This window comes from Trichoderma breve, chromosome 3 (assembly GCF_028502605.1).
Source record: "Trichoderma breve strain T069 chromosome 3, whole genome shotgun sequence".
NCBI lineage: Eukaryota > Fungi > Ascomycota > Sordariomycetes > Hypocreales > Hypocreaceae > Trichoderma > Trichoderma breve.
The window spans coordinates 4,801,007-4,825,365 of record NC_079234.1 but is presented as its reverse complement, the minus strand read 5'-3'; the positions used below and the strand labels follow the sequence as shown (position 1 = coordinate 4,825,365).

Here is a 24,359-nt window from a genome sequence, read left to right as displayed (position 1 = left end):
GCGTAGAAAATCCGTGTCAGAGACGGATTGATTAAACTTCTAGTTGGCGATGAGTTTTTCTTAATGACCATCAAGAAGATGAGAAGCAGCTCTTTGTACAACCAAATTCTTCGAAATAAATCGCAGACACTCTCAGCCAGATGTAATAGTAAATCTGACCAATAAACTTTCATCCCTTTCCCACCATGGTCATGGATGATTTTGCATTGTGAATCTAGCATCGCATCGGAAACAATGCGTTTCATGCACGCCGTCTTTCGCGTGGTTCTCGAGAAGAGCTGGAGGCATCCGGCCGGCGTTGTTTTGGCCTTCCGTGCAATATGAAACTGTTGCGGAGACATTGTTCGGTTGAGATTTGTGTCACTGTGAGGAGACGGTGACGAATCTACACACCCGCGAAGCCTTTCAATAGCTCATGGGATGGTCGAAAGCAGGGGCCCGGGACGCGCATCAGCTTCCAACTAGATCAACCGGATGATGTTGTAGCAAATGGTTAGTCCCTTTCAGACCAGATACAAGTAATGGCAGCTGGACGTGACATATTAAAGCCCTGTGGCCCCTAAAGATCTAGCAGCAGCTGAGGTGTGACCTTTTCTAGATCTTCGACCTTTACGAGGAAACCGTTAACATCATCTGAGCAGCTCAAGAAAAGACAACACGGATGCCATGCTACCAATAATCTTACCTCTAGAAACCCGCCTGGCTTCTCGACAGCTGCTCTTGCGATCGCCTCTCGAACGAAGATATCAACGTACTTGCCCACCGCCGTGTTGGCGTCTCTCGACAATCTCGTAGCCTCCTTGGCGAAATACTCGTGCAGAATCCGGGTCAACAGGGCTTTAGGGATTGACTTTTCTGGCTCTGCTTGCTCTTCCTCTATGTTTATTGTTTGGTTCGCCGCAGTGGCCTGGTCATCTGAGGACTCGAACGGGTTACTAGACTCCGAAGCATCGCGAGCAGGCGGTTGAGCTTTGTTTGCCTTGGCTGGCCGGCCGCGACTAGCCCCGGTGGAAGATTGTTTAGGTGGCATTGGAGCCCTTTGTGATCAGTTCGATTGCTCTCCGGCGTCTGTATACATAGCTAGACAAGGGCTATGTTTGGACAGCAGTGACTGAAGTAGATTGCGCGCTGTGTTGTAATGTTCACGGTGATACGCAATACATGTAGGTGGTTTATAGGCAGGTACTTGGAGCTCGGGCTTGCTGCCTTCCCAATCGCAAGCGCGATACGTTTTCTTAGTCAGCAACGCACACAACAGCCGCGAGGCTGAGAACAATCGCGAAGAAAAAAAAATTGCACTTGAGGCACGGTACAGATTGCACTTGGAGTATCAAATCAGAGCGTTGTTGTTTAAATCTCTAAATCAAGGGAACTTGCATTGGTGTATAATTACAGCGACCTAGAAAGCACGGCAAGAGCCAAATCGACTAATACGCCGTGCCCATGCCAGTCTAACCCGCAAATAGCAACTGTTACACAGGTCGGGATATCTGGCCCAACTTCCCTCAATACCTTCCATTCCGGTCTCCTTTTTGATCAACCAGTGGACGCCGCATTACACCCACCTGGCCAATTAACCCCATCTCCGCGTTAAGACGCCCGGAGAATGTCTATACAGAACGTAGAAAAAGCAATTTAACCAGAGCCACCGGAGAAGGCCTTTCCGAAGAGAAGGATCTGGAGCTGATCGTAGATGGACAGGACACCAGCACCGGCAACACCACGGAGAATGTTGGCACCAGCACCGTTGAAGAGAGACTTGACACCGTTCTTGGCAATGATCTGGCGGGCGGCATCGAAGGAGTTCTTGTACTTGACGGCCTCACCAGAAGTCATCATCATTCGTCGTCGGATAGTGTCAAGAGGGTAAGCAGCGATACCGGCACCGGTGGTGACGCACCAACCGAGAGCGAAAGAGGCAAGGAAGTTGTTGGCGAGGGAACCGACCAGGAGAACAGGCTTGATGGAGTCGTACATGCCAAAGTAGAGACCACGGTAGACGATGATACCAGCGACGGAGGGCATGAAACCACGGTACAGACCGGCAATACCGTCAGAGGCGAGGGTCTTGCGGTAGACGTCAACAAGACCGTTGAACTGGCGCTCACCGCCCTTCTTGGCGGACTTAGCATCGTTGGCAAGACGGGTACGGGCATAATCCAGAGAGTAGACGAAAAGCATAGAAGTGGCACCAGCAGCCTGGTGGAGTATCAGTATCAAGCATGTGAAGATGAGGGGTTATTACCGCAAGGTAAAGAAGAAAAACTTACACCACCGGAGGCCAGGTTACCGAGCATCCACATGCCGTAGCCATCACGCTCCTTCTTGAAACCGAACATCTTCTTGAACTTGTCACGGAAAGCAAAGTTCAGGGCCTGGGTAGGGAAGTATCGGATAACGTTGGCAGTGTTACCACGCCACAGGGACATGACACCCTCGTCGGCGGCGGTACGCTTGAAGCAGTCCCCAATACCGGCGTAGCGGCGGTCGAGACGGCCGTTCTTGATCATCTCATCCTGTTGTCCTAATTAGAGACGGGTTCCCACAGTTGATACGCCCCGAGAGGAGAGACAAACCTGGTTCTGGATGAGGAGCTTGACACGCTCAATGGGGGCGGCAGCAGTCTTGGAGACAGCGGCGGAGACACCACCCACTATTGAAGTTGGTTAGTTCGAGTTCTTGATACTTGACGCGAGCCGCCGTCTATGTGTTATGCTTATCCCGCATAAGCATCGAATAGTGACTTACTGAGGAAGTCCGCCATGAAGGGCTGAGAGAAACATTGTTAGCGGTCAGGTTTCACATGTGCAAACGCGATGCAAAAAATTTTCTCATCCAGGCGCACGATGAAGATTCTTCACGACTGAGAGCGAGGCCCTGGCAGACATCATTACACAGCATCCCAATGTCATCTAGACGATTCAATTGATGATACCGGCAAAATATCTCTCGGAGTCGTTTCGGAATCCTCCCGTGGCGTACCTGATGGAGGGGGAGGAGGCAGGCAGATAAGGCAGGCAGAATCAACTTACCGGCATGCCCAGGACCTTTTGAGGCTTCTCAGACATTTTGACCGATGTGCAAACGCTTTCCCGGAAAAAAAGAAAGGATTGAGGGGAGATGGAGATGAAAGGAGGAAGAGGAGGACAACGGGGGGAGTCGAGCGAAATAAATTCTGCACCGACGGGCGAATGGCTTTGGGGGGGAGGGAAAAAAAAATTGCGGCGGGTCTCGAAGGGGACACTTTTTCAGAGCGACTCTTTCCGGCCGCACTAGCGCTGCAGGCTTGGGCCGCGCTGCTTTGCCTTCCACGGCAACAGAGCGCTACAGCGCGTGGCAGCCTCAGGCAGAGCGCCTTTTAAGGGCCGTGCCAGCGGCCTAAGGGCGCCGGAGCAGCGACCTTCAGGCGCCAGGAGATGCGCGCCAGTTTTTTTTTGGATTTTTTTTTTTTTTTTGCCTTGCACTTGTTGTTTGGGCTGCACTGTGCTGTACCACCCACGGCCTCAGCGCCTTGATGTCACCCTGGGTGCAAACAACAACTTGCACCCGGTCCGCCCCGATCTTGCTCCCGCCGAGGCCACCCGCCAGTGCGAAATTCCCAACCTGCCTATTCCTGGCGTCTCCGAGACACCCAGAGAACAAAGTACTCCGTATAGAAGAATGCTGCACACGCACTTTGCGCTCTTCATGTCCACACAGCTCGTCACCGCTTCAGCCATGGCCCCCCAGATTTGTGCATGGAAGATACATATGGAGGCCTATCAGTGAAGAGTGCTCCGTAACATGCAAGTCCAGCTGGCAAGCTGAGAGAACGACAAATATAGCTCGTCATTTAGCCGCGTAGTCTTGGGCCTTGCAGCCATCATATGGCACCAGTGTCTAGTTCACGGGACTTGAGGTCAGCCCCTTACTGTCATGGCTCCAGATCCCAAACACTGTTGGAGCGAGAACAGCATGAGGCTTAGCGGACACCCCGGCTTCCGTGGGAAATGCACATACAGCGAACGATAAGGAGTGCAACCATCCCGAAGTCGCCATTGTCCATCTCGCCCAGGCATTGCCACACCGTTGCCGCCGATCTGACCGGCCGTGAGAAGCCATCCCGCCTACTCCGGCTCCACCGGTGCAAGGGAGGCCGAGGTCTCCAGCCTTACATGTTACAGGTGGACACTGTCGGTCTTGGTTCAGAGCCGGCCAGTATTTGCCTCAAGGCTCGTATCAGGAGCACGGGTGAAGAAATCTCTCCTAAAAACTCTAATCGGGTCTATCGCTGTTAGGGGTAAAGGCTGTGCCGTACCTGTCGCCCTAAGAGGAAAATAAGAAAAGAACATGGAAGGGAAAAAGAAAACCTGGAGAAAGAGAAAAGGAAACACGGCCGCATGTCTCCCCCTGTTCCATAATGAGACTCGTGCCTGAATTCCACATTCGTTCTCCAGCAGACGTAGCCGCGTATTACAAGTCAAGTACCCTCTTCCCCGAGCGGCCTGGCATTATTCTGCCTCAGGTTGTGGACCTTGATAGCAGTGTTGCCTCAAGCCCGAAATGTTTTCACTCACTTACAAAGCGTTGATTGGTCGGGGACTTGCAGAACTCCGACTCTTTATGAATGCTGCGACGAATAGAAAATCTCAACTTGTAATTATCGGTGAGATAGACAACACACCGTAGTATATAATATGGCTTTGCCCCGGTTCAGTTGCACGATACCCGCCATCTCACAGTCTCCATTGGTTGCATCTCACCAAACATCGGAAGGCAAATATGGATGCCTTGATACCTAGGAAAAGGAGGGCGGAGAAGGGCTAAGGACCGTGGCTGATAACCTGCTCGGCATTATCACAATCTGGTTTGATCTGATTGGGCCGCTATCCAACGCCACTCTGGGAATCTCACACATTCTGAGGGAGTTGGCGAGAATAGCTATAGATGCATGGGTCAATCCTATGCCACCAAAATATTCTCACAAGCAAGGCTTTGATTATTTGCAACATGAGAGTAATAATGAGCAAACATGGCCCTCGCTGTACGGACAGTAGTAAGTAATACCTCGGTAGTAAGACGATGACAGAAAGCTAGGGGCTAGAGTGGATAGGCCGCACATTCAGAATTGATGGTGATATAAATGCAGTAGCAGCAGTTGACGTATGCTGCATGGCATGGCGTAACAACGACATCGCAATACGCATGTGATAAATAATAAAGGCAACACAGGTCTGCCAATGTGATGCCAAAATTGCAGCAACGAAGTATGAGTCCATGCCATAAGCTCATCACAATTATTCGCAGAACGGACATGTGCGTCACACAAAGGTCAAGGGGGTATTCGCGTCGTTTTGGTCATTTTTTGAAGTTCTTCATTCCGTTGCCATTTGCTAAAGCGTTTCCGGTTCCCATGAAATGCTACACCGAGCATGAAAAGCGTCCCAACTAAGGCTTTATGTACCTCGTATCATCCTCTTCACTCATGGTCCCATTTTCTTCCTTTCAGACCAACCAGGCGCCAAATCTCAATGCTTTAACTTTCAAACATGGTGGTAAATTTACTCGCCGATGGCACGGGCTGCGCAATTGTCAGTGTCTCTTGTTCTCTTTCAAAGCGCGCACAAGGGGAATGGGTTGGTGAGTCGTACTGTAGATCTTCATCTTGCTATGAGTGATGACCGGCTTGATCATGCCCTTCTCCTCGAGGTCGCGGATGCACTGGCGGGCGAGGGAGCCGTTGATCTTCATTCGGTCGACCAGGACGGCGACGGTGACGAGGCGGTAAGACTGGACATCCTTGTAGAGCTTCTCGGAGATGGTCTTGTCGAGCAGGACGGCGTGCTGGGCCTTGTCCTTGACCTTGCCCTTGGACCACTTCTTCTTTTGCTTCTTTGCTCCAGCTGCAGGCGCCTGTAAATTTTAAAAGATCAGCATCTGCATAGCGACGTCCATTTCATCATGGTCGGCGGCGTCGGTGGTGGTGGCATACCATTTTGTCTGTGATGTGCTTGGCTTGTCGACGGAGGAGTGGTGGAGGAATTGGAATTTTTGGCGACGACTTAGAGTAGCCCTCCCGCTTCAACGGTTTGCCCACTTCCGAATTCACCAGGGCAGCCGAGCCCTAACCGAACGTGGGTGCAGGGTACGTACCTAACTTTTCGCGCCATCTGATTCGCCCGATGCACACACCACCAAAATTTCCCTTCCACGCCGACCAAGCCCACCTTTAACCTCTTGAAAAATCACATCTCGACAATCCGCAATACTAACCGCAGTCCCGCCCAGCACCGGAATTTTCGACTGCAAATAGCCCAAGATGTCTGACGGTGGTGAAATCGAGATCGAGAACTCTGTCGTTACCGACGCCCTCCCCAAGGATATTGTCAAGGAGGTTGGCAACGTCAAGCTGTTCAACAAGTGGGACTACGATGTCGAGGTCCGCGACATCTCTCTGACGTACGTTCGAAATCGCGAGATTGGACAAGATTGAAATTTTTTTCGCCAAAACATTGGAGGAAGTTCTTTTGTGCTGATGGATTGATCAAATAGCGACTACATTTCCCTGCGAAACCCCGTCTACGTCACCCACTCTGCTGGCCGATATGCCGTCAAGCGATTCCGCAAGGCCAACTGCCCCATCATTGAGCGGTTGACCAACTCGCTCATGATGCACGGCCGCAACAACGGCAAGAAGCTGATGGCTGTCCGCATCGTCGCTCACGCCTTCGAGATCGTACGTATTTTGACGCGACCCTGAGAGAGAGAGAGAGAGAGAGACAGAGAGGAGGAATACGTCTTTGCCAAAGGCAGACGAAAGGCAGTTCAAAATTCTTGCTAACACCAATTCCTCACTTCAGATTCACCTCATGACCGACCAGAACCCCATCCAGGTTGCCGTTGACGCCATTGTCAACTGCGGTCCCCGTGAAGACTCTACCCGAATTGGCTCTGCCGGTACCGTCCGTCGTCAGGCCGTCGATGTCTCCCCCCTGAGGAGAGTCAACCAGGCCATTGCCCTGCTCACCACCGGTGCCCGCGAGGCTGCTTTCCGCAACGTCAAGTCCATTGCTGAGTGCTTGGCTGAGGAGCTGATCAACGCCGCCAAGGGCAGCAGCAACTCATACGCTATCAAGAAGAAGGACGAGTTGGAGCGTGTCGCCAAGAGCAACCGATAAAGGTTGTGCGGTGGGTTACCTGGCTGGATGGAGTGTGGCTTTTGGCGCGGATCAGGCATTTTTCAGAATTGCATTTTGCGTTCGGGTCTGGGAACGCGGACATGGATTTATCTCAGGTGGCTCCTAGAGTCTGAATAAAAAGCTGGGCTCAAAAAGGGGCTGTTATGAATCATGCCTTTTGTGTCTCTAATTTACCATATTTTTCTTATTTGTGATTATAAGAGAGAGACCCAAACAAAAGTGCAACATGGAGCGTCAAATAAGGAAAAAAAAGTTATTACTTCGTTACGTGCCAGGCTTCTTTTAATCTTGAACTATACTCTCTGTCTCAATGCCATAGGTGATGTTCTTGATGAAGACCATGTGCGATTCTACTTGTTTCCCTCCACCATTCGGTTGCTGGCCGTGGTGCTCAGATCTGGATATCCTTTTGGCCAATGTCTAGACGCAGAAACATTCCAACGTGGGGAATGCCTTCTTCATACCACCTCCCCATGCCCTCGTCAATTTCAAACCCCCATTTCGCCCATGCCTTGGCAACTTGCTCCTGTGCGTGGACGCAAACGAGACCTCCCCATTGCGGCGCCTGAGCCTCTGTCGACGCTCCTAACTGCTCAAGCCCCAGCTCTCTGATACTGGGGTCAAAGAAGGACGGGTTGGCCTTGATCCAGTCGAGTGCACTCTTGACAAGCTGACCTGCAAAGCGGTAACCTCGATAGTCCTTTACAACTGCCAATCTTCCCAGCTTAATGTACGGTTCCTTGCCGTCATGGAATGTCGTCGGTCGATCTTGAACAAATGGCCTAGATGACGGGCCATCGTTGTTGCTTGCATCATCCTCTTCGCCTTTCAAAATTCCGTTCCAGTAATCTCCACCGGGCTTTGGATGAGGATCATGTGGGAAGGGAACCATGCGAACAGTTCCCACTGGAGTGCTTCGAGTAGAACTCTTGCGTGGCCGCACGACGTTTCCTTCCTCATTCCGAATCTCGGGCACCTCTGTCTTGTTGACGCTGACGTAAATGACCCAGTGACAAGATCGTGCATCATCGACATCGAACTCGTTTTCCTGGGGAACGCCTTGTTCCTTCACGAAGACTTCCTCGCGAACCTCCATGGCATCGAGGAACGTCCGAGGGATTGTTGAGGGAAGCGTGTCTCGAGGAACGCCAAGCTGGAAGCCATCGAGCTTGCTAGGCTCGAGAAGGCTGACGAAAGGGGTTCCCATAATTGCTTCCTTTCCCGTGGACGACGAGAGGCGATTTGGTGTTCTGTTCTTGTTTGGTGGGGCGAAGACTATATATGCGGCATGCGCATTTATTGTGTAAAGTAGGCTTTGCAGCTGGTGACACCCTCGTCTTTGAATGGAGAAGAAAAAAATTATAGAGAAGAAATACAGGTGGCCAAGTCTTTATGAGGTTGCGGGTCTATGTAGAGGAAACTTTTCGCCATTCATGGTGTGCGAAATGCACGTGGCCTTTGTATTGTTTTGAGTCATACTGCAAGCCGAACATCAAACATCCATTTGTATGAGTGAATGCTGCTGCGAGTGGCAGTCTAGACATTAAGGTTAGTAGGTTTTAAATAGGGCGCATTGCTACTGCACAGGGCGCAGAGACATGAATGGATGGATGTCCAGTGCCACTAGCTGCATTGAGATAATGCACCTTTCCATTCTAACATGCTGCATTCTCGTCGAATAGTTGTATTCTGCTTTCAAGTTATAAGGTCATTGAAGCTACAAGAGCTCGAAATTCACCTCTACAGCTCGTCCCATTTCATATATCATTTTAGGTCGGAATTGATGTGGCAGCCCTTCTTTAACAGAGTTTATGCAGTCAGAAGGATTGATGTGGGTAGCACCAAATGTGGGTGTGACTCCGTACAGAATACTACAGTGCACGGCACCTATATTATTGATGCTCGATATTGTATGAACAGGAACATCAGGTAGGTCTGATTTGGATTTAGCATCAAACTCACACTGTTTTTATAAACATTAAACATTTAGGAACTCGAGACTGTCTATCGGAAAGCAGAGTCATGGACGCTAGTATTGGCTGCCGACCTTTTACATAGCCCAACACTCAGTTGGAAGACAGCATGTCAGAGAAACTTGATGAAAAATGAGACATAGGTACAGAGCTTCTATATTCCGTTGAGGTGTATCCTGATGAAGAGTTTCTCAATATAATTCATAGACGATAGTGATTACAACATGATGTATTGGTGCCCGTGCTTGGTTCAATCTACCGGTAGTGTCATCGCTATTAGATTCCCCAAGCCTAAGCATGCCATCCGCCCCAATACAGGTTGGTTTGCATCAATATCTACCAAATCTCCTTGGCAATCTATTCTCGCCTGGCTATTCTATCGGTACTGACGCTATTTACAGTACAATTGTGTATTTTTACTTTGATTCACGAGCCAGGCTCTTCAACTGTGCTTTGAGATTTCGAAGCCATATTGACGACTACACATATCGCCTGCATGAAAGTGTGCAGGCATATATAGAAAAAGCCTGCATAAGATACGCAGGTAGGCAGGACGTTTGAGACACATATAAGCAACGTCAAAGTATCAATGATACCTCTTATGACTAGAAATCAATATCCCATACGTTCATAGACTCATGCTCGTCTACCATGGTATTGCTATTGTTAGAGTCTCGGGTAGCATGGCTGCCAAATATGAAACAAGAAACATTTCTCAGCAGACGGTCTGAGCACACCCGGCTCGATCAATTACACGTACTCCGTACTGTAGTATGTACCTGTACTCCGTAATGGCGCATTGTACATAATCGATAAGCGACGGGTTTGATTGCCAACATGGGTCAGGGGTAACAGATCAAGAGATCTACGGAGCACGGAGTGGCCTCGAGTATTACGGGTACAGAAGGGGAGACTCGAATTCCCGGCAAGGTGGCTCGATGGAGATGAAACCCCCAAACGCCCAGGAGATCGGCCTGATGATGGATGAGAACAATTGAAGTTGGCAGATGGGTATGATACGGGTACTAACAACCACGTGTGGTGGGCGTCAAAGCTCCATGATGGCTTGTACCCGACTGTTTTACCTTGGGAAACTGTTTAAATTCATCTCCTAAGTATGAGCCATAGGCAGTATATGTACTTACATGTACCCGTAGGCATGTTACAGTGGCTGGCAGAAGCAGTTATCAAATACATATACATACATGGATCCATCGAGAGCGAGACAGAGATTGAGCCCATTGATGCCGTTGTGACATCGCCTCCTGCGTCGTGCAGCGCCGGCGTGTGATGGCGAGACACTTTGCCTAAAAATACAGGGCACTGCCTATTTGGTCCGACTCGTCGCACAGGCCACCTCATTGCACCGCTTTGGGACAGGAGGCGACAAGCGGTTCGCTCAAGGTTGGGCTGCAGCAGTGCGTTCATCGTGGTGAGTGGTTACATGCGCGTCCTGTCCAGGTGGATGAAGCAGGTACAAAACCGTCCCCTGGCAGCTAACCCCTGCCGGCGGCCTTTAGAGGCTTCGACTCCCTCTCCACTGGCCACGACCCCGTACAAGCTCCCCCCGTACAGGGAGCCCACCGCTGATTCCTAGCGGCCAGTGTAGCGGGGCTGCAGCACTAAAACGCCCGACGGTTGGTACCGGGTATTATAGCGTGCGGCCTGTTGAGGAGAGACCAGCCCGACTTTGATGCTGCTGATTTCAGAGACACGATATCGCGGGCCAGAAATTTCCCCTCGCTGCATCTGTCATGTAATTTTTTTTTTTTCTTGTTTGAGATTTTGTGTCACAGTTTCTTTTTTTTTTTTTTTTTTGGGCGAGCCTTGGGAAGCACCGTGCATCTTGGCATTGCAATAGACAACTCGGCATGTTGATCAACTTTCGGCGGATGCTTTAATTGCGCTATCGGATCGCTATCTCTTCCCGCCGGTGTGCATAATTTGGTCGTGTTTGCTCAGGGGTTCTCGAACGGCCAGCCGTCAGCCAACCGGCGTTTTGCAAACGATCTTCACACATCGTAAGTCTTGCAGAAAAAAAAAAACTCTATCGATTTTGAATTCTTTTCTTCTGCTTGAGTTCGCGCCCGCTAGCCAGAGAACCTTGTCAGCGACTAAGAAATAACAGCCTAGGCGTCACGATATATCTGCACCACCGCGTTCGAGGTTGGAGCTTGATGCGTTCGCAACTTCCATCCATCAGCGCATTACTTCGTCAAGCCTTGCCAATCAGCAAGCCGCTGCCTACGACGAGATAATAGTCGCTTTTGCCTGGCCCAATCGAACAGTTATCTCGCCAGAGGCCGACATCCTGAGCTTCAATGCCCTGGCAGCCTCTCCCCCGGATCGCCTTCGCCGTCGCGACCTACCCTTTCACAGCCGCGAGCCCGGCCGATCTCCCGCTCGAAATTGGCGATGAGCTCTACATAATCGAAGAGACGCCAGACGGCAACTGGCTGCGCGGCTACCTCGTGGCGCCCCCCAGTTTGCTGGCTGGTCTGACATCAGTCAAGGGACAGACGTTGGAAGCTCGCGTCTTTAGTGGCATCTTCCCGAGAAGCTGCGTAGAGGTTCGAGAGCTGCTTGGCGAAACGGACGAAAGACACGATGAAGATTTTGCGAGCGACAGCGGCATCGACGATCGCCCGGGTAGCGATTCCGCTAAAAGTGGCATAGAGTCAAAAGGCCAGGACAGGACGACGACGGATTCGAGCCAGTGGAAGAAGACTTTGCGAGATCTCACGGGCGACGCGGTCAAGAACCTCTCAGTCCCGGTTCGCAGAGACCCCAATGTGCCTCGACCCCCAGCACCTGTTCCGATGCTCAAGATTGGAGATGAGACGCCGACCTCGGTAGATGAACCCCTAGTTGACGAAATCGCGTCGTGCCTGCGAGAGTGGCACTCCAAATACCTGCATGAGCTGCTTCTCTCGCGACAGTATGCAAAGCTCGAAAAATTATCTCAACTCGTAAACTCTTTGAACCTCCACCGTCAGCAGTTTCTCTACAATGTTCTTACAGCGCACGAATACGAGCGACTGCGGGAGAAGACGGTCTGGGATCTCGTCACGGTCAACAAACTATGTGGTGGTGAGGTGGTTGTGCGTGATCCGGCGGCTCGCGGTAGAGTTCTCACGGCGGATGACTCTGTTGTCGATGTCACCAAGCTCCAATCGGTTATGAGCTTGCTGGATGAGCCTCCCCAAACCACGATCGAGCTGGCGAGTTTAAATCACATCTTGCTAGACGTCAAGGGCTTTGCTGGAAGCTCCACCGAGGAGACAACAATTGTGGCTTACCTTGTCAGCAAACCACAATATGCAAAGGGATCCAACCTTTCTGAGTGTTTCAGCATTGAGATCCCCGCCGGCGGCTCAATCAGCGGTCTTGCTCAAAACGCGAGCACCAAGACTCTGTTCACAGATCTCTCTGCCCATGACATTGGAGATGCGCCGTCCGCCGACTCCGAGCTGTACCTTGTTGTGAAGGTGTTGGGATCACAACACATCTTTATCCCCCAACCGTTATCTCGGTCCGGCACCGACAGCAGCTTTACGAGAGAAAACGTAAAAACCCCGCCAGCAAGCTCAGGAAAGGCTTCTAGGAGAAGCATGATGTGGGGGAGCAAAAGTTCACGAACCGCCTTTTCTCGAGGGAACGCAGTGACCAAAATGGATTCCGTTTCCGAGTCGCAGGAGGGGAGACCTTCTACTACTCGCCTGGATAGCCAAGACGGGAGCAGCCATCCACCAAGCACTGCCGGATCCAAAAGTACTTCGGCGGCAAGTCTTCATGAAACAGGACAGATTGTTGAGCGTACCGTTGGCGTCGGAGTTTTGAAGCTCAACTCCATCATGAAGCAGACAGAAGAGGTTGAACAGGTTGTCAACATCTGGTCGCCGTCGCTTGGCTACTCCCAGACTGACAGGGAAGCTGCCGAAGAGTTTGATCCCTTGATTCGGGAGCTGATTACTAGCACCTCCGGTCAATATGAAAAGTCGAGGAGCGGTGAGCGACTACAGGTCTCTCTTAGGAAATTCCATCATCCGGATGCAGATGGGCTGATCAAGGCTACGCCTACCATCTTGTCTGGTGTATCAAAGACGAGTAGAATCGGGTTTGCTGCCGCACCAACGAAGTCAAGATCAGATATATATCTCACGCTCAACATTGCCGCCTTGGCAAAGCAACATCTCATTTCAAGATTCGCGGGTAGCGCAATTAACCTACCCAGCACAGTCAGCGGAGCGAACTTGCAACTTACGCTGGAGATCCGCCAGTCCTCCGGTGAACGATTCGAGAGATGCATCTTCACATCTTCCAATACCGAGGCTCTAACCACGTTCAAATCTTGTGCTGTGGAAAGGGGCGAGGCTTGGAACCAGACGCTCCGCTTGTCGCTGCAACCAAGCGACGTAATGAACGCTCACGTGGTCATGTTCTTGTCGGATATGCCTAACCCGCCATTTGCTGTTGCTCATATGCCTCTGTGGGAGGGCCAAGCCTTTATTCGCGACGGACCCCATGGACTCTTGCTCTATAAAATAGACGAGTTCACCTCCACTGCGCAGGCAGGCCCCTCGGGCAAAGGCGGATATCTCTCCACCCCCTGGGCACCACGAGGTAAAGATGGGTCAGTCGAGGTCACTGGGCCGCTTGCCGTGATGCTGGTTGATACCTATCTCTGCAGCACAAAGTTTTCTCAGGACAGAGTTATCCTCGGGCTTCTCAAATGGAAAGATTTGCCAAAGGACGAAATCCCCGCCATTTTGAGACAAATTATGTTTGTCTCAGAGATTGAGGTCGTGAAGCTCCTCAGCGATGTGCTTGATGGGCTCTTTGGAATTCTTGTGGAGCACTCTGGGAATGATGAATACGAAGACTTAGTGTTTACGGCTATGGTTAGAGTGCTTGGAATCGTACACGATCGACGATTCAATCTTGGTCCCTTGGTTGACAATTACGTGGAAACCCAGTTCAACTATCCCTTTGCTACCCCTTGTCTGATACGATCTTTCACCCGGCTACTCAAACGTCCCACGGAACCCGAGACAGCTCGCAAATTGCGGGCGACTTTCAAAGTCGTGAGACACATATTGAAATTCATCACGCAATCCCGAGGGCAGCAAAAGGTAAAGGAAGCGGGAATAGGGATCAAGTCCTCTACTCAGGGATTCACTAGGAGCCTTCGAAGCATTTTCAAAGCTCTTGATGCGATGATGCGAAACTCGGCACCGGCACTCGTTGGCAGCCAGACGTTGGCGGTGCAGCATTTCCACACTTGGTTGCCAGAGCTGACGGGTCTCTTGACGACAGAAGAGATCCTGCACATTGCCATTGATTTCATGGACTCGTGCAAGGAGGTGAAGGGCAAGCTTATCATCTACAAGCTGTGCCTTATCATCAACTATTCTAAGCTGGACATATTTGCTCATCCGGAGCAGAAGTCTGCCCTAAGTGCCAACACTGTGCGATGGATCTCTCCTCACTGGGGTCATACTGAAGAGGTCAATGATCAGTGGCGAGAGCAGATTCGACTGTGTTGTTCTATCCTCTCCAGCCAGATTGACCATCTGGGTCCGGAAATCCCTGATCATATCCCTAATATTGTCGACTCTTATTTAGCCATTCTCGCCTCCCCACAGAAACCTAGAAACAAGCTCTCTCTTTTGTTTCCTTCATCATATCCCTTCCCTACTAAGCCAATAGCTGAAGAAATATCCTTTGACGAATCCCTGGCCGAATTGTCCGCGGTTCTTTCTGCCCTGGCAAACTCTCCCTCAGGCATGCAGCTCGAGTTGGCTTCTGAAGACGACTTGGCAACCCTTCTGGAGAATATACTCAAAGTGCAAATGAGTATTTTGACCGGCGAAGCGTTTCCAAATGGGTGGCTAAGTGTGCTAATTTATCATCACAAGTCGACGATGAGAATCTTGCAGTACCTGGCTAGTATTCTTCTGGAATCTTGTCTACCCGATCCTGATGAAGCAGAATCATTCAACACCGAGCTCTGGAAGTTGTTCTTCACAACGCTGCTGAAACTTGTGGGAAGCTCCTCACTTGCTCTGGAGACGTTCCCCGAGCAGAAGAGAAGAGCAGTGTGGAAGATTGCCGGCGATGTGCGGGAACACGGAGCTGATCTTTTGCGAAGAATGTGGGAAGCTATCGGCTGGGAAACCACGTCAGAAGAGCATGATAAATACGGACTCAGCAATATCGGCGGATACCAAGTACAATACGTCCCAACTCTGGTTGGCCCTATTGTAGAGCTCTGTTTGAGTGTCCATGAAGGTCTCCGCAGAATGGCGGTTGAGGTTCTACAGACTATGATTGTGAGCGAGTGGACTTTGAGTGAGGACCTGTCTGTGATTCAGACAGAACTCATTGATTCATTGGACACCTACTTCAAATCGAATCCCCTCACAGAAAGCATCCTCCAAAAACTCTTCATCTCAGAGCTGCTTGAACGATTCCGACCCCTTTCAGAGGTTGCGGAAGAACCTCTCTACGCAGCTGTGCGTGAGCTTGTTGGTACTTTGGACGAGTTCCTCGATTTACTAGTTGCTGTGCACAGTGGTGGTGATGGTAGCGGTGAAGCATCTAACATCATAAACCGACTCCGACTCATGGAGTTCCTGCGCGACATGCAGAAGGAGGATATCTTCATTCGCTATGTCCATCAGCTGGCGAAGTTGCAGGCCGAGTCTAGGAATCACACAGAGGCTGGTCTGGCGCTCCGCCTCCATGCGGACCTCTATGAATGGGACCCGATTGGGCATGTTCCGGCGTTGACTGATCCACAGTTTCCAGCGCAGTCTCCATTTGAGCGTAAAGAGAGGATCTATTTCGAGATGATCAAGCATTTCGAGGACGGAGAATCGTGGAGCAACGCCCTGACTGCATACAAGGAGCTCCAGGTTCAGTACGAAACCAATGTGTACGATTTTGCCAAGCTCGCCAGAACTGGGAGAGCAATCGCAACGATATACGAGAGCATTTCAAAGAGTGAAAAAATTACACCAAAGTACTACAGAGTGGCCTTCAAGGGACTTGGATTTCCTACTTCTGTGCGAGACAAGGAGTTTGTCTATGAAGGATCTCCATCTGAACGCGCTTCGGCCTTTACAGACCGCATGCAAGAGCAATACCCATCGGCTCAGATCATCACTGGCGGTGACGTTGATGAGATGGAAGGCCAGTTTTTGGTCGTTTCGGCTCTTACGCCACACCGAGACCTCTCGCATCAAGTATACCAAAGAGTTCGGGTGCCGCATATAGTCCGGGACTTTTTACTGTCTTCCCATCCTCAAGTCTTCTCCGTGACCACCAAGAGGAACACTTCTGGATCAGTGCAGGAACATTGTGCTGAGAAATTAGTCTTCACGACGGCGGAGCCTTTCCCTACACTTCTACGCCGGAGCGAGATTCTCGAAGTTCACGAAGTCAGGCTCAATGCCCAGGAGACCGCCTTGGAACGCATTTCTAGGAAGACGCAGGAGATGACTCTACTGGAACGCCGATTAGCTGACGGCGATGAATTGGTTGCTCAACAGCTAATCGAAGCTGTCAACATATCTGTTAGTCCAGCATCTGAGAATAGCGTTGTGCAGTACCGCAAACTGCTCCCCGAACCATCGAGCGGAGAAGAGGGCTCGGATGGGGGCGATGACGAGGAAGAGGATGACGAGGTTGAACTGGACCCTCAAGAAACCGCAATTAAGATGACCCTGGTAGATCATGCTATGATGCTCAAGAGATGCTTGACCCTCTTTTCTCGGAGCAAGAATGAAGCCATTTCCCGGAGATATTCGGAGCTCCAAGGTTGTAAGTAACATCCTTTACTTTTCCATGTGTATGACTTGCGTTGCAAAGGTAGACAACTGACACCGAGTTAGATTTTGAGGCAACCTTTGCACCAGAGATTGCTCTATTCGCGCCCCGGCAGCCAGTCCTACAGCCAGTTTCAACACCGTCCCCTACTTGGAGAGGGTCAACACCCGGTGGCGAGAAGGGCCCACAGTGGACGAGCATTGCTGTTCCGGTGAATGGAGTGAAGGCTGAGGAGGCGACTGTCATTCGACAGATCACGCCTCGGCAGCGCGGTGCGCGCCTGAGTTTCTTGGGAGGCCGAAAGAAAGAGCTAGACGGCAGCGAGGCTACTGATCAGGCCAACGGTAATCCAGGTGAGATGAAGGCACATGCACGCGGCCTCAGCAAGGACAACGCTCCCCATAACCTGTCCCAAACTCAGGGCATGGATAATGCCCATCAAGACACTCATAGAGAGAAGCGAGGCGGCTCAGTCGGCAGGGTGAGCTTGGATGCGCTCACCAAAGATCGACCGTCGATGGATGAGCCTGAGACAAAGAATAAAAAGAGCGTGAGGAAGAGGTTCAGCTTGCTTAAGCTTGGCATGAAGCATCACAAAGCTGGAACTGCAATGGGAAGCCTAGACGAGGAACAGTAAACCACGGGGTTCCTGCACTGGATATTGATCATACATATTACTCGCACATACTCGCACATACACACACATACAAACATACACGGATTGCCGCCGACAACACGACGGTGACGACGGAGCTACATGAGTGAGCTCGACGAATGCTGGAGGGCAGCGCCCATGCGACCAGCTTTCAATGTCTCGCTTTTCATCTAGAAGACAAGCAAACAAATGCAACATACAAACACGAATAAACATACACAAAGGCGGGTGGCAACCGTGACGGAATACATACAAGGGCTGTGCAGGATCTCTCTCTCTATATCTCTTTTTTCGCAACTGTTTATATCACCCCGGGGAGGGAAAAGTACTCGGCTCGGGGATATTGTCGATACCTCTCGTCGTTGGCCACACTTGCTTTCTCTTTTTGCTTTGTTTTTTCCCAAACTTCAAAAGAGAAAGGGCATCTGGATTTTTGCCGCACTCTCTCGTTGCCTGGCTGTATACACACACATACATCTCTTTGATTCCGCCCTCCGTCCTTGTTTTTTTCCTATATACCTCTTTTCTCTATTTCATGGCCGGGTTGTTCTGGATACCACTTTGGCCACACTGCGCATAGGCCGCCGCTTTTCCTTTCCTCAAAAATATCGTGTTTCTTTTTCTCCTCGCTGTCTGTTGTTTCTGTCCTCTCATATATCTCGGCACTGCTTCTTTTGTTTTTATTGCGAGGGCTTGGCTGCATTGATGAAGTGGCTTTGCTTGTTTTCTACATGTCCTTTGTGTGTTACTAGTTTCCTTTTTCTTTTCTCTTACTTTTGATGATATCTTGTCTGTATGTTGCTGTCGATAAACTCGCTCGTCTTTTTCTCTGTTACGTGTTTGTATCCGGTGAGAAGAGGGGGCATATAAATGTTTTCCGCGAAAAAAGTGTAGACACTTCGCGTGTATTAAATTATAATTTCATCCTTTGTATCAGATTCAATTTGATATCTGCTGGAGTGCGTTGCGACCGTGACCTGACCCTGCCTACCTAGAGTAATTCTATATACAGATGTTTCGCTAATATCATCCCGAGTTGACCTTTGATACCAAATAAATAGCATGTGAGAGAAAGCAAAAGAACAAGAAGAAAAAACAGCCTCATCTAGACCACTTAGACATATTCGCAAGTGACCGTATCGTACCGCTGATCTACATGTCATGGTTAGCCAGCTATATAAAGAGAGCAAGAAAGGGGAAGCACATACTGTTGTATAAGAGCGTATACGTAGTCGAGGCGGAGAGATAGACAGCCTCGATCTTGCAGCTGAGTTCATAGTACATCTGTCCGTCTTTGCCCTGGCGACGGTTGAGCAGATGCTCGGGAATGTGGCTGACGTCGGCCTCAACGTGGGCCAGGACTTGCACATTGGCGTTCCTATCAATGGGGGCTTCTTCGGACGACTGGTCACAATAGATGGTCATGCGCATCTTTCGGATACGCCCGTGTGCCACAAGGCCTGTCCAGACAAAGGACGTGATGTAAGGCTCGTTCTCGGAGACGGCATCGCCCTTTTTTCGTTTGCGTTAGCTCGCATCACTGAAGGAGGCATAGGGGAATAGCATACCTTGCGAATGAACCACTCCATGGCATTTACCTTGTAATAGCCTTCCATGCCGCTCCAGCTCTTCTTGTCTGAAATATGGCCATGAACACGTTCGTCGTATTTGGTCCGCCACTCCGTGCCGTAGTGCTTCCTTGCCTTGCGGTTCTGCACCTTGACCATGGTGAGAGTATCGGGCGCGCTGTTGGCAAGTCCCTTCATGACGGCGCCCTGTACGACGGCTTGCCAGGCATTTGGAGGCTGCATGATCTGGATGGACTTGTCGACTGCGTTTCTGAGGCGCTCCTTGAGATAGTTGGAGGCACCGAAGCCGCCGACCAGGAGCACGGCGCGGATTGGCACGTTGCTAACGGTGATCTGGTCCTTGACAAGCTTGATGACTTCTAAGACGACGGGTTCGAATATCGTATTCAAATCAGAAGCCTTGAGAGCATATCGCCCACGAGTGATTCCAAGGGCCTTGTTGTTGGATAGGCCACCGACTGGGATTGTATATGTCTCATCGGGCTGAGCGGCAAGGGTAAACTGACGCTTGACTTTCTTTTCGAATACCTCCATGGCCTCAGCGAGGACCTCCTCGTCAAAGCCTTCTTCCTTGCCTAGCTTTGCCTTGAGAAACTTGGCAAAGCGCATGTTGAGGAAGGTTGAGCCACACAGGGCACCAGAGCCAGGAGCAGCCTCCTGGACCTGGAGAATGGGCTTCAGGCCAGTGATGGTGTAGGAAATGAGATCGACAGTGCCGCCACCTGCATCGACGACGACAACGGTGTCGCCAATCTTGAGGCCGTGGGGATCCAATCCATGCAGGGCATAGATGGCTGCGGCTTCGGGTTCGGAGACGAGATGGATGAGAGTTTTGGACGAGCCAGGTGCCAATGGCAGGGACTGAACGGCCCTTTGGCAGGCTCTCTTGGTCTTGTCCTTGGCAAGATCGCTCCAAATAGCTGGTACGGTGATGATGAATTCCAGAGGAGTGCTTTTGACGACGCTCTCACCAAGCTTCTCGCGCAGAGTATAAAGGAGATGCTCGGTAAGGGCAGTCAGATAATCAGTGACAAGCTTATCAGCATCTCTGCCTCCGCGAGCACCATCACTGGCAACGGCCTGACCAATGTTTTTCAAGGATGGATCCAAGTCGCTGTTGGCATATTGTCAGCTTACGGCTCATACAAAGAAATAGAAGTGGAAGTAGATTTGAGAAAGGTGATGGTGACAACTTACAGCTTGAACCACTCAATAACCTCTTCTTGAGGAGCGGTAATGGGGATAGAAAACCCCCATTGAACTTCATCCTTGGCATAGCGAAGCTTGGTAGGCACCTTGTCCGAAGACTCACCCTCGCGGGTCGTCTTGTTGATGGGCCAAGTGGTGATTGCCGTCCGCCTGTCTGGCCGCTGGGTCTCTGCCCACGCGACACCAGAGTAGGTGGTGCCAAAGTCAATGCCCACGATGATCTTGCGATCAGTGATGGAGAGCTTATCAAAATCCATCTTGAGAGCGCTAGACAGGGAATGGATGAGTGGGTGGAGAAGAAGTAGAAGTAGAGAGGAATAGATCCTGAGGAGGATGTGGACGAAGAGGAGAGTTCAAAGAAGGAGCTTGGCTTGCGGTTGTCTATATCTATATGTGCCCTGTCAGGCCGAGCTAGCAGGCGATTGGAGAGCCAAGGCGTTTGCCAACGACAAATGGCAGAAGATAAACGGCCAAGGACTCACTCGTAGGCTTCGTGGCACACAGGGAACAAAGAATGCAGCATATAAGTGAATTGGAGGAAACAGAAGGAATACGTTCCCCGGACAGGCTTCTTCAGAGGTGCAGCTGACCACTTGTCGCAGCCGCGGAGAGACACAGAGAGGCAATGATTGTATGTGTATGTCGATGCATGCCAGAGTTAAGCGCTCAACTGCTTCACCTCAGCAATATATGATGCAGGTTGATAGATAGCAAACGGCAGCCCACGCCCAAACACCTACAGAAGCCCGAGCGCGTGCTGCCTTGAGCCTCTAGACGGCATTTCAGCTGGGTGGGGCTGATGCCTGGCAGGTCTCGTCATTGTAGCCGGTCGGTAGCAGTACTTGGACTCTGCAGGGCGTCAACACATGTACCAATACCAATACAGTTGAGCAGAAAGTGAGGCGGAAATCTGCCTTGTTTCGAAGCACAGAGTTTGGTGGTGAGGGGAAGATACCAGACGATGGATTCAAGGGAGATGGGGGGCGTGCTTCTAGAAGAGCGGGGGGTTACAGTGGTCGTTGGCGGTCGGATGGCGCCGCTCAGCGTGGCCGTTCACTGGACGAGCGCTGCAGCCTCCGGAGTAGCGCCTGCAGCGGCTGGCGTGGAGGGATTTAGTGGATTGAGCTTGAGCTCTAACTGGAGCTTGAGCTATAACTACCTTCTGGGTACTTGGACTACTCGTGCTCCATAAATTCCGTCAATATTGGCCGTGCCGTTTAAGATCAGTCGATAGGGCATAACGACTGCTTTTGGACACCGCTGAGTCGTATGGATGGGGGCTGCAAAGTGGACTGAAGGCATGATGGACGCGGTGATGGAGTTGAAAGTTGTCTGGCTGATGGTAGCAAGTCTTTTACGGCTGAAATACGAAACATGGAGCACAGTTGCTGCGTCTCGGAGAGTGACGGCGTGATCTTGATAAGGCCCTGTGGCGCAATGTGGCTGGTACAGTGCACATTCAGGCACGGCCTGTTCTATATTAAATTGACTTTCAACTTCATCCTGTTATTGACACGCATGTGCTGCCAACAGTACCTGGGTTACCAGTTTGGAAAATCGCCGAAGCCTCAAAGTTTCATTCTTTGACAGATCTAAAAACGTGAATACGGCGTAATCTCGGCCGCCGATGTTCCTAAAAAAGAAAAAAAAGAAGAACTTAACTCTAAGCCATCCTCTATTGTGTTTTCTTGGTACTCCAGAGTTTCTCGGCGGAATAGAGAGATAGCCAAAAGTTGGCTGTTATTGATGCTTATATATAACATAAAATCGGAAAGACTCCGCTATATTAATGGGCGAGCACGTGGTGGCCAGGGACATTTCAGCTATGAGTCAAGCGGCCAATATGAGATGGAGGAATGTCACTGTGCAAGGCGCTAGAGCTCGTATGAAATTAGCACACATACCTACAGACAACTGTAACAGAGTTTGAAGGAAATTGTGATGAAACTCTGAATCAACACGATCCCCTCCCCTCTCGAAATGGGCGTATCAAGTTGGGAATATACCATTAACCGGTACGGCCACCGTGCTGTCGAGCTTCTCGCGGCCGAATGGCACCTCGGCTTCACGGCGTTTGGCGGACCGCCGGTTCATTTTAAGATTGTTAAGAAACCTAAATGTTAGAGAGTTCGCGGAAGCTCAACTAACGCGAATCCAGTGGCATGACAAGTTTGTTACCAAATTGAAGTGGATTGATGAGCAACTAGTAAGTTCGTATCCTGTTCCTCTAGAAATTAACCATCAGGCTTATCCGATTATCCAATTCTAGTATCAAGAGCTCTTTGGCATTGCTCAGGCACTATGCGGTCCGGGAAGCACCAAGATGCTATACTGCATCAACTTGATCCATGATGGATTCTTCGGTGCAGTCTTCGGCTTTCTCATATGGAGGTAAGGACGCATAGGGGTCAATCGGTAACAAACCATGCAACTCACCTTGATAGTCTCCCCGGAGCGCTGGGCATGTTTGGTCTTGCCATCGGTGTTTCCAACATCGGATCGGCTCTTCCCCGTGCTGTTTATGCCCTCTTATCAGGACTTAATGCGGCTACTGTCGGCATCATTGCCCTGGCAGCTGTGCAGCTTTCAAAGAGCACTGTCACGGATAATGTCACTAGGGCTTTGGTGTTTCTCAGCAGTGCTGCTGGCATGCTGTACAACGCCCTTTGGTATTTCCCCTTGCTCATGTTTCTCAGCGGTGTCGCTGCAGTTGTGCATGACTACCGCTGGCTGCATAAGCCTATGAAGGCGACGGTGGCCTTGCTAAGCTGGAGGAAGAGAGGCACAACTGCTATCGAAGAGGGTACTGCGAGTCCAAGAACAGGAGTAGAGCTTGATACCCTCAAAGGCAAGGAGCCTATGCAAGCTATACAGAGTTCATCTTCAGCTGGGCCTTCATCGAGAGCCGCCATCTCGAGTCATGTTCAACATGAGGATCGGCTGAGCGAACAAAGGCTCTCTGGGGCTGAATCTGAGCCTAGAGTCATCCCGCAAGAATATCGCTTGAATTTTTCTTGGAAGGTCGGGACCGCCATTATAGCAGCCTTTTTTGCGACCTTTATTGCTACTATGGTCTTGCGGAGCGTTTTAAATAGCCCTCCTCTCTTGTTCAGCTTGTTTGCCAACCTGTATCTCGCAGGTACAATCATCTTTGGCGGTGGACCAGTTGTCATCCCGTTGCTCAGAGAATACGTCGTTGCCGAGGGGTGGGTCAGCCCGCGAGACTTTCTGATCGGACTTGCACTTGCTCAGGCGTTTCCGGGTCCCAACTTCAACTTTGCTGTATTTCTGGGAACTCTAGCTGCCTCCAATAGTGGCAGCTCGTCGACTGCTGGGGCGGTCATCGCCTTTGTTGGCATCTTTTTCCCGGGCATCGCCCTCGTCCACGGCACAATGGGCGTTTGGAGCTCGCTGCGGAATAGACGATGGGTCAAGTCCGGGTTGAGGGGTGTGAATGCCGGCGCTGTTGGGCTGATTTATACAGCCGTCTATCGAATCTGGCAGGTTGGGTATCTTGATGAAGGGTTCCAGTCTGGACGAAGCCTGGGTGACGATCCATGGTGGGTTGTGGTTACAGCCACGGCATATGTTGGGGGCAGATATTATGGAGTTTCAGCGCCTGTAGCCATCGTTCTGGGAGCTATCATGGGGTTGATTCGATATGGCGTCGTATCTGGCCGAGGCTGATATTGTTGCAAAATGTACAATCTGTTGGAGCTTTGATGCCTGTGTGTACGGTGTGCTGAACCGACTTTGATGCACTGTATCAGCCACAGATGGCGGCACACGCCAGGTACATGTACGCCATGGCGTTGCTAGCAACCACTCACATGTAAAGTAAACACCTTGATTGAGTTCTGTTGAGTACTCTAATTAGTCTTTGCTTATTCCCTAAATCTTAAATCAAGTCTTCAAGAGCCAACGT

The 24,359-nt window shown here is 50.7% G+C and overlaps 8 protein-coding genes across 8 annotated transcripts; 3 read left to right on the top strand and 5 right to left on the bottom strand.

Annotated features, from left to right (window-relative positions):
- Positions 1-559: 559 nt before the first annotated feature.
- On the bottom strand, positions 560-1,030 carry T069G_05869 (CENP-S associating centromere protein X domain-containing protein; the record flags this gene model as incomplete). Its single annotated transcript, XM_056173079.1, has 2 exons — positions 560-607; positions 686-1,030. 2 exons carry the CDS (start codon positions 1,028-1,030, stop codon positions 560-562), a joined length of 393 nt encoding a protein of 130 aa, XP_056029937.1.
- Positions 1,031-1,635: 605 nt separating this feature from the next.
- On the bottom strand, positions 1,636-3,068 carry T069G_05868 (mitochondrial carrier protein domain-containing protein; the record flags this gene model as incomplete). The annotated part of the gene is made up of 5 exons (XM_056173078.1): positions 1,636-2,199; positions 2,271-2,516; positions 2,577-2,653; positions 2,749-2,770; positions 3,033-3,068. The coding sequence occupies 5 exons, from the start codon at positions 3,066-3,068 to the stop codon at positions 1,636-1,638; spliced, it is 945 nt and encodes a 314-aa protein (XP_056029936.1).
- Positions 3,069-5,540: 2,472 nt separating this feature from the next.
- On the bottom strand, positions 5,541-5,974 carry T069G_05867 (s25 ribosomal protein domain-containing protein; the record flags this gene model as incomplete). Its single annotated transcript, XM_056173077.1, has 3 exons — positions 5,541-5,560; positions 5,631-5,892; positions 5,972-5,974. 3 exons carry the CDS (start codon positions 5,972-5,974, stop codon positions 5,541-5,543), a joined length of 285 nt encoding a protein of 94 aa, XP_056029935.1.
- A 324-nt stretch (positions 5,975-6,298) lies between these two features.
- T069G_05866 (ribosomal protein s7p/S5e domain-containing protein) lies at positions 6,299-7,157 on the top strand (the record flags this gene model as incomplete). Its single annotated transcript, XM_056173076.1, has 3 exons — positions 6,299-6,438; positions 6,532-6,715; positions 6,840-7,157. The coding sequence occupies 3 exons, from the start codon at positions 6,299-6,301 to the stop codon at positions 7,155-7,157; spliced, it is 642 nt and encodes a 213-aa protein (XP_056029934.1).
- Positions 7,158-7,569: 412 nt separating this feature from the next.
- Positions 7,570-8,385, bottom strand: T069G_05865 (uncharacterized protein; the record flags this gene model as incomplete). The annotated part of the gene is made up of 1 exon (XM_056173075.1): positions 7,570-8,385. The coding sequence occupies one exon, from the start codon at positions 8,383-8,385 to the stop codon at positions 7,570-7,572; it is 816 nt and encodes a 271-aa protein (XP_056029933.1).
- A 3,087-nt stretch (positions 8,386-11,472) lies between these two features.
- Positions 11,473-17,618, top strand: T069G_05864 (dock homology region 2 domain-containing protein; the record flags this gene model as incomplete). Its single annotated transcript, XM_056173074.1, has 3 exons — positions 11,473-12,904; positions 12,953-16,975; positions 17,047-17,618. 3 exons carry the CDS (start codon positions 11,473-11,475, stop codon positions 17,616-17,618), a joined length of 6,027 nt encoding a protein of 2,008 aa, XP_056029932.1.
- A 1,132-nt stretch (positions 17,619-18,750) lies between these two features.
- On the bottom strand, positions 18,751-20,691 carry T069G_05863 (uncharacterized protein; the record flags this gene model as incomplete). The annotated part of the gene is made up of 5 exons (XM_056173073.1): positions 18,751-18,788; positions 18,845-19,148; positions 19,205-19,708; positions 19,754-20,339; positions 20,423-20,691. The coding sequence occupies 5 exons, from the start codon at positions 20,689-20,691 to the stop codon at positions 18,751-18,753; spliced, it is 1,701 nt and encodes a 566-aa protein (XP_056029931.1).
- Positions 20,692-22,414: 1,723 nt separating this feature from the next.
- On the top strand, positions 22,415-24,121 carry T069G_05862 (chromate transporter domain-containing protein; the record flags this gene model as incomplete). The annotated part of the gene is made up of 6 exons (XM_056173072.1): positions 22,415-22,537; positions 22,593-22,640; positions 22,704-22,825; positions 22,879-23,237; positions 23,283-23,562; positions 23,620-24,121. 6 exons carry the CDS (start codon positions 22,415-22,417, stop codon positions 24,119-24,121), a joined length of 1,434 nt encoding a protein of 477 aa, XP_056029930.1.
- Positions 24,122-24,359: the final 238 nt, after the last annotated feature.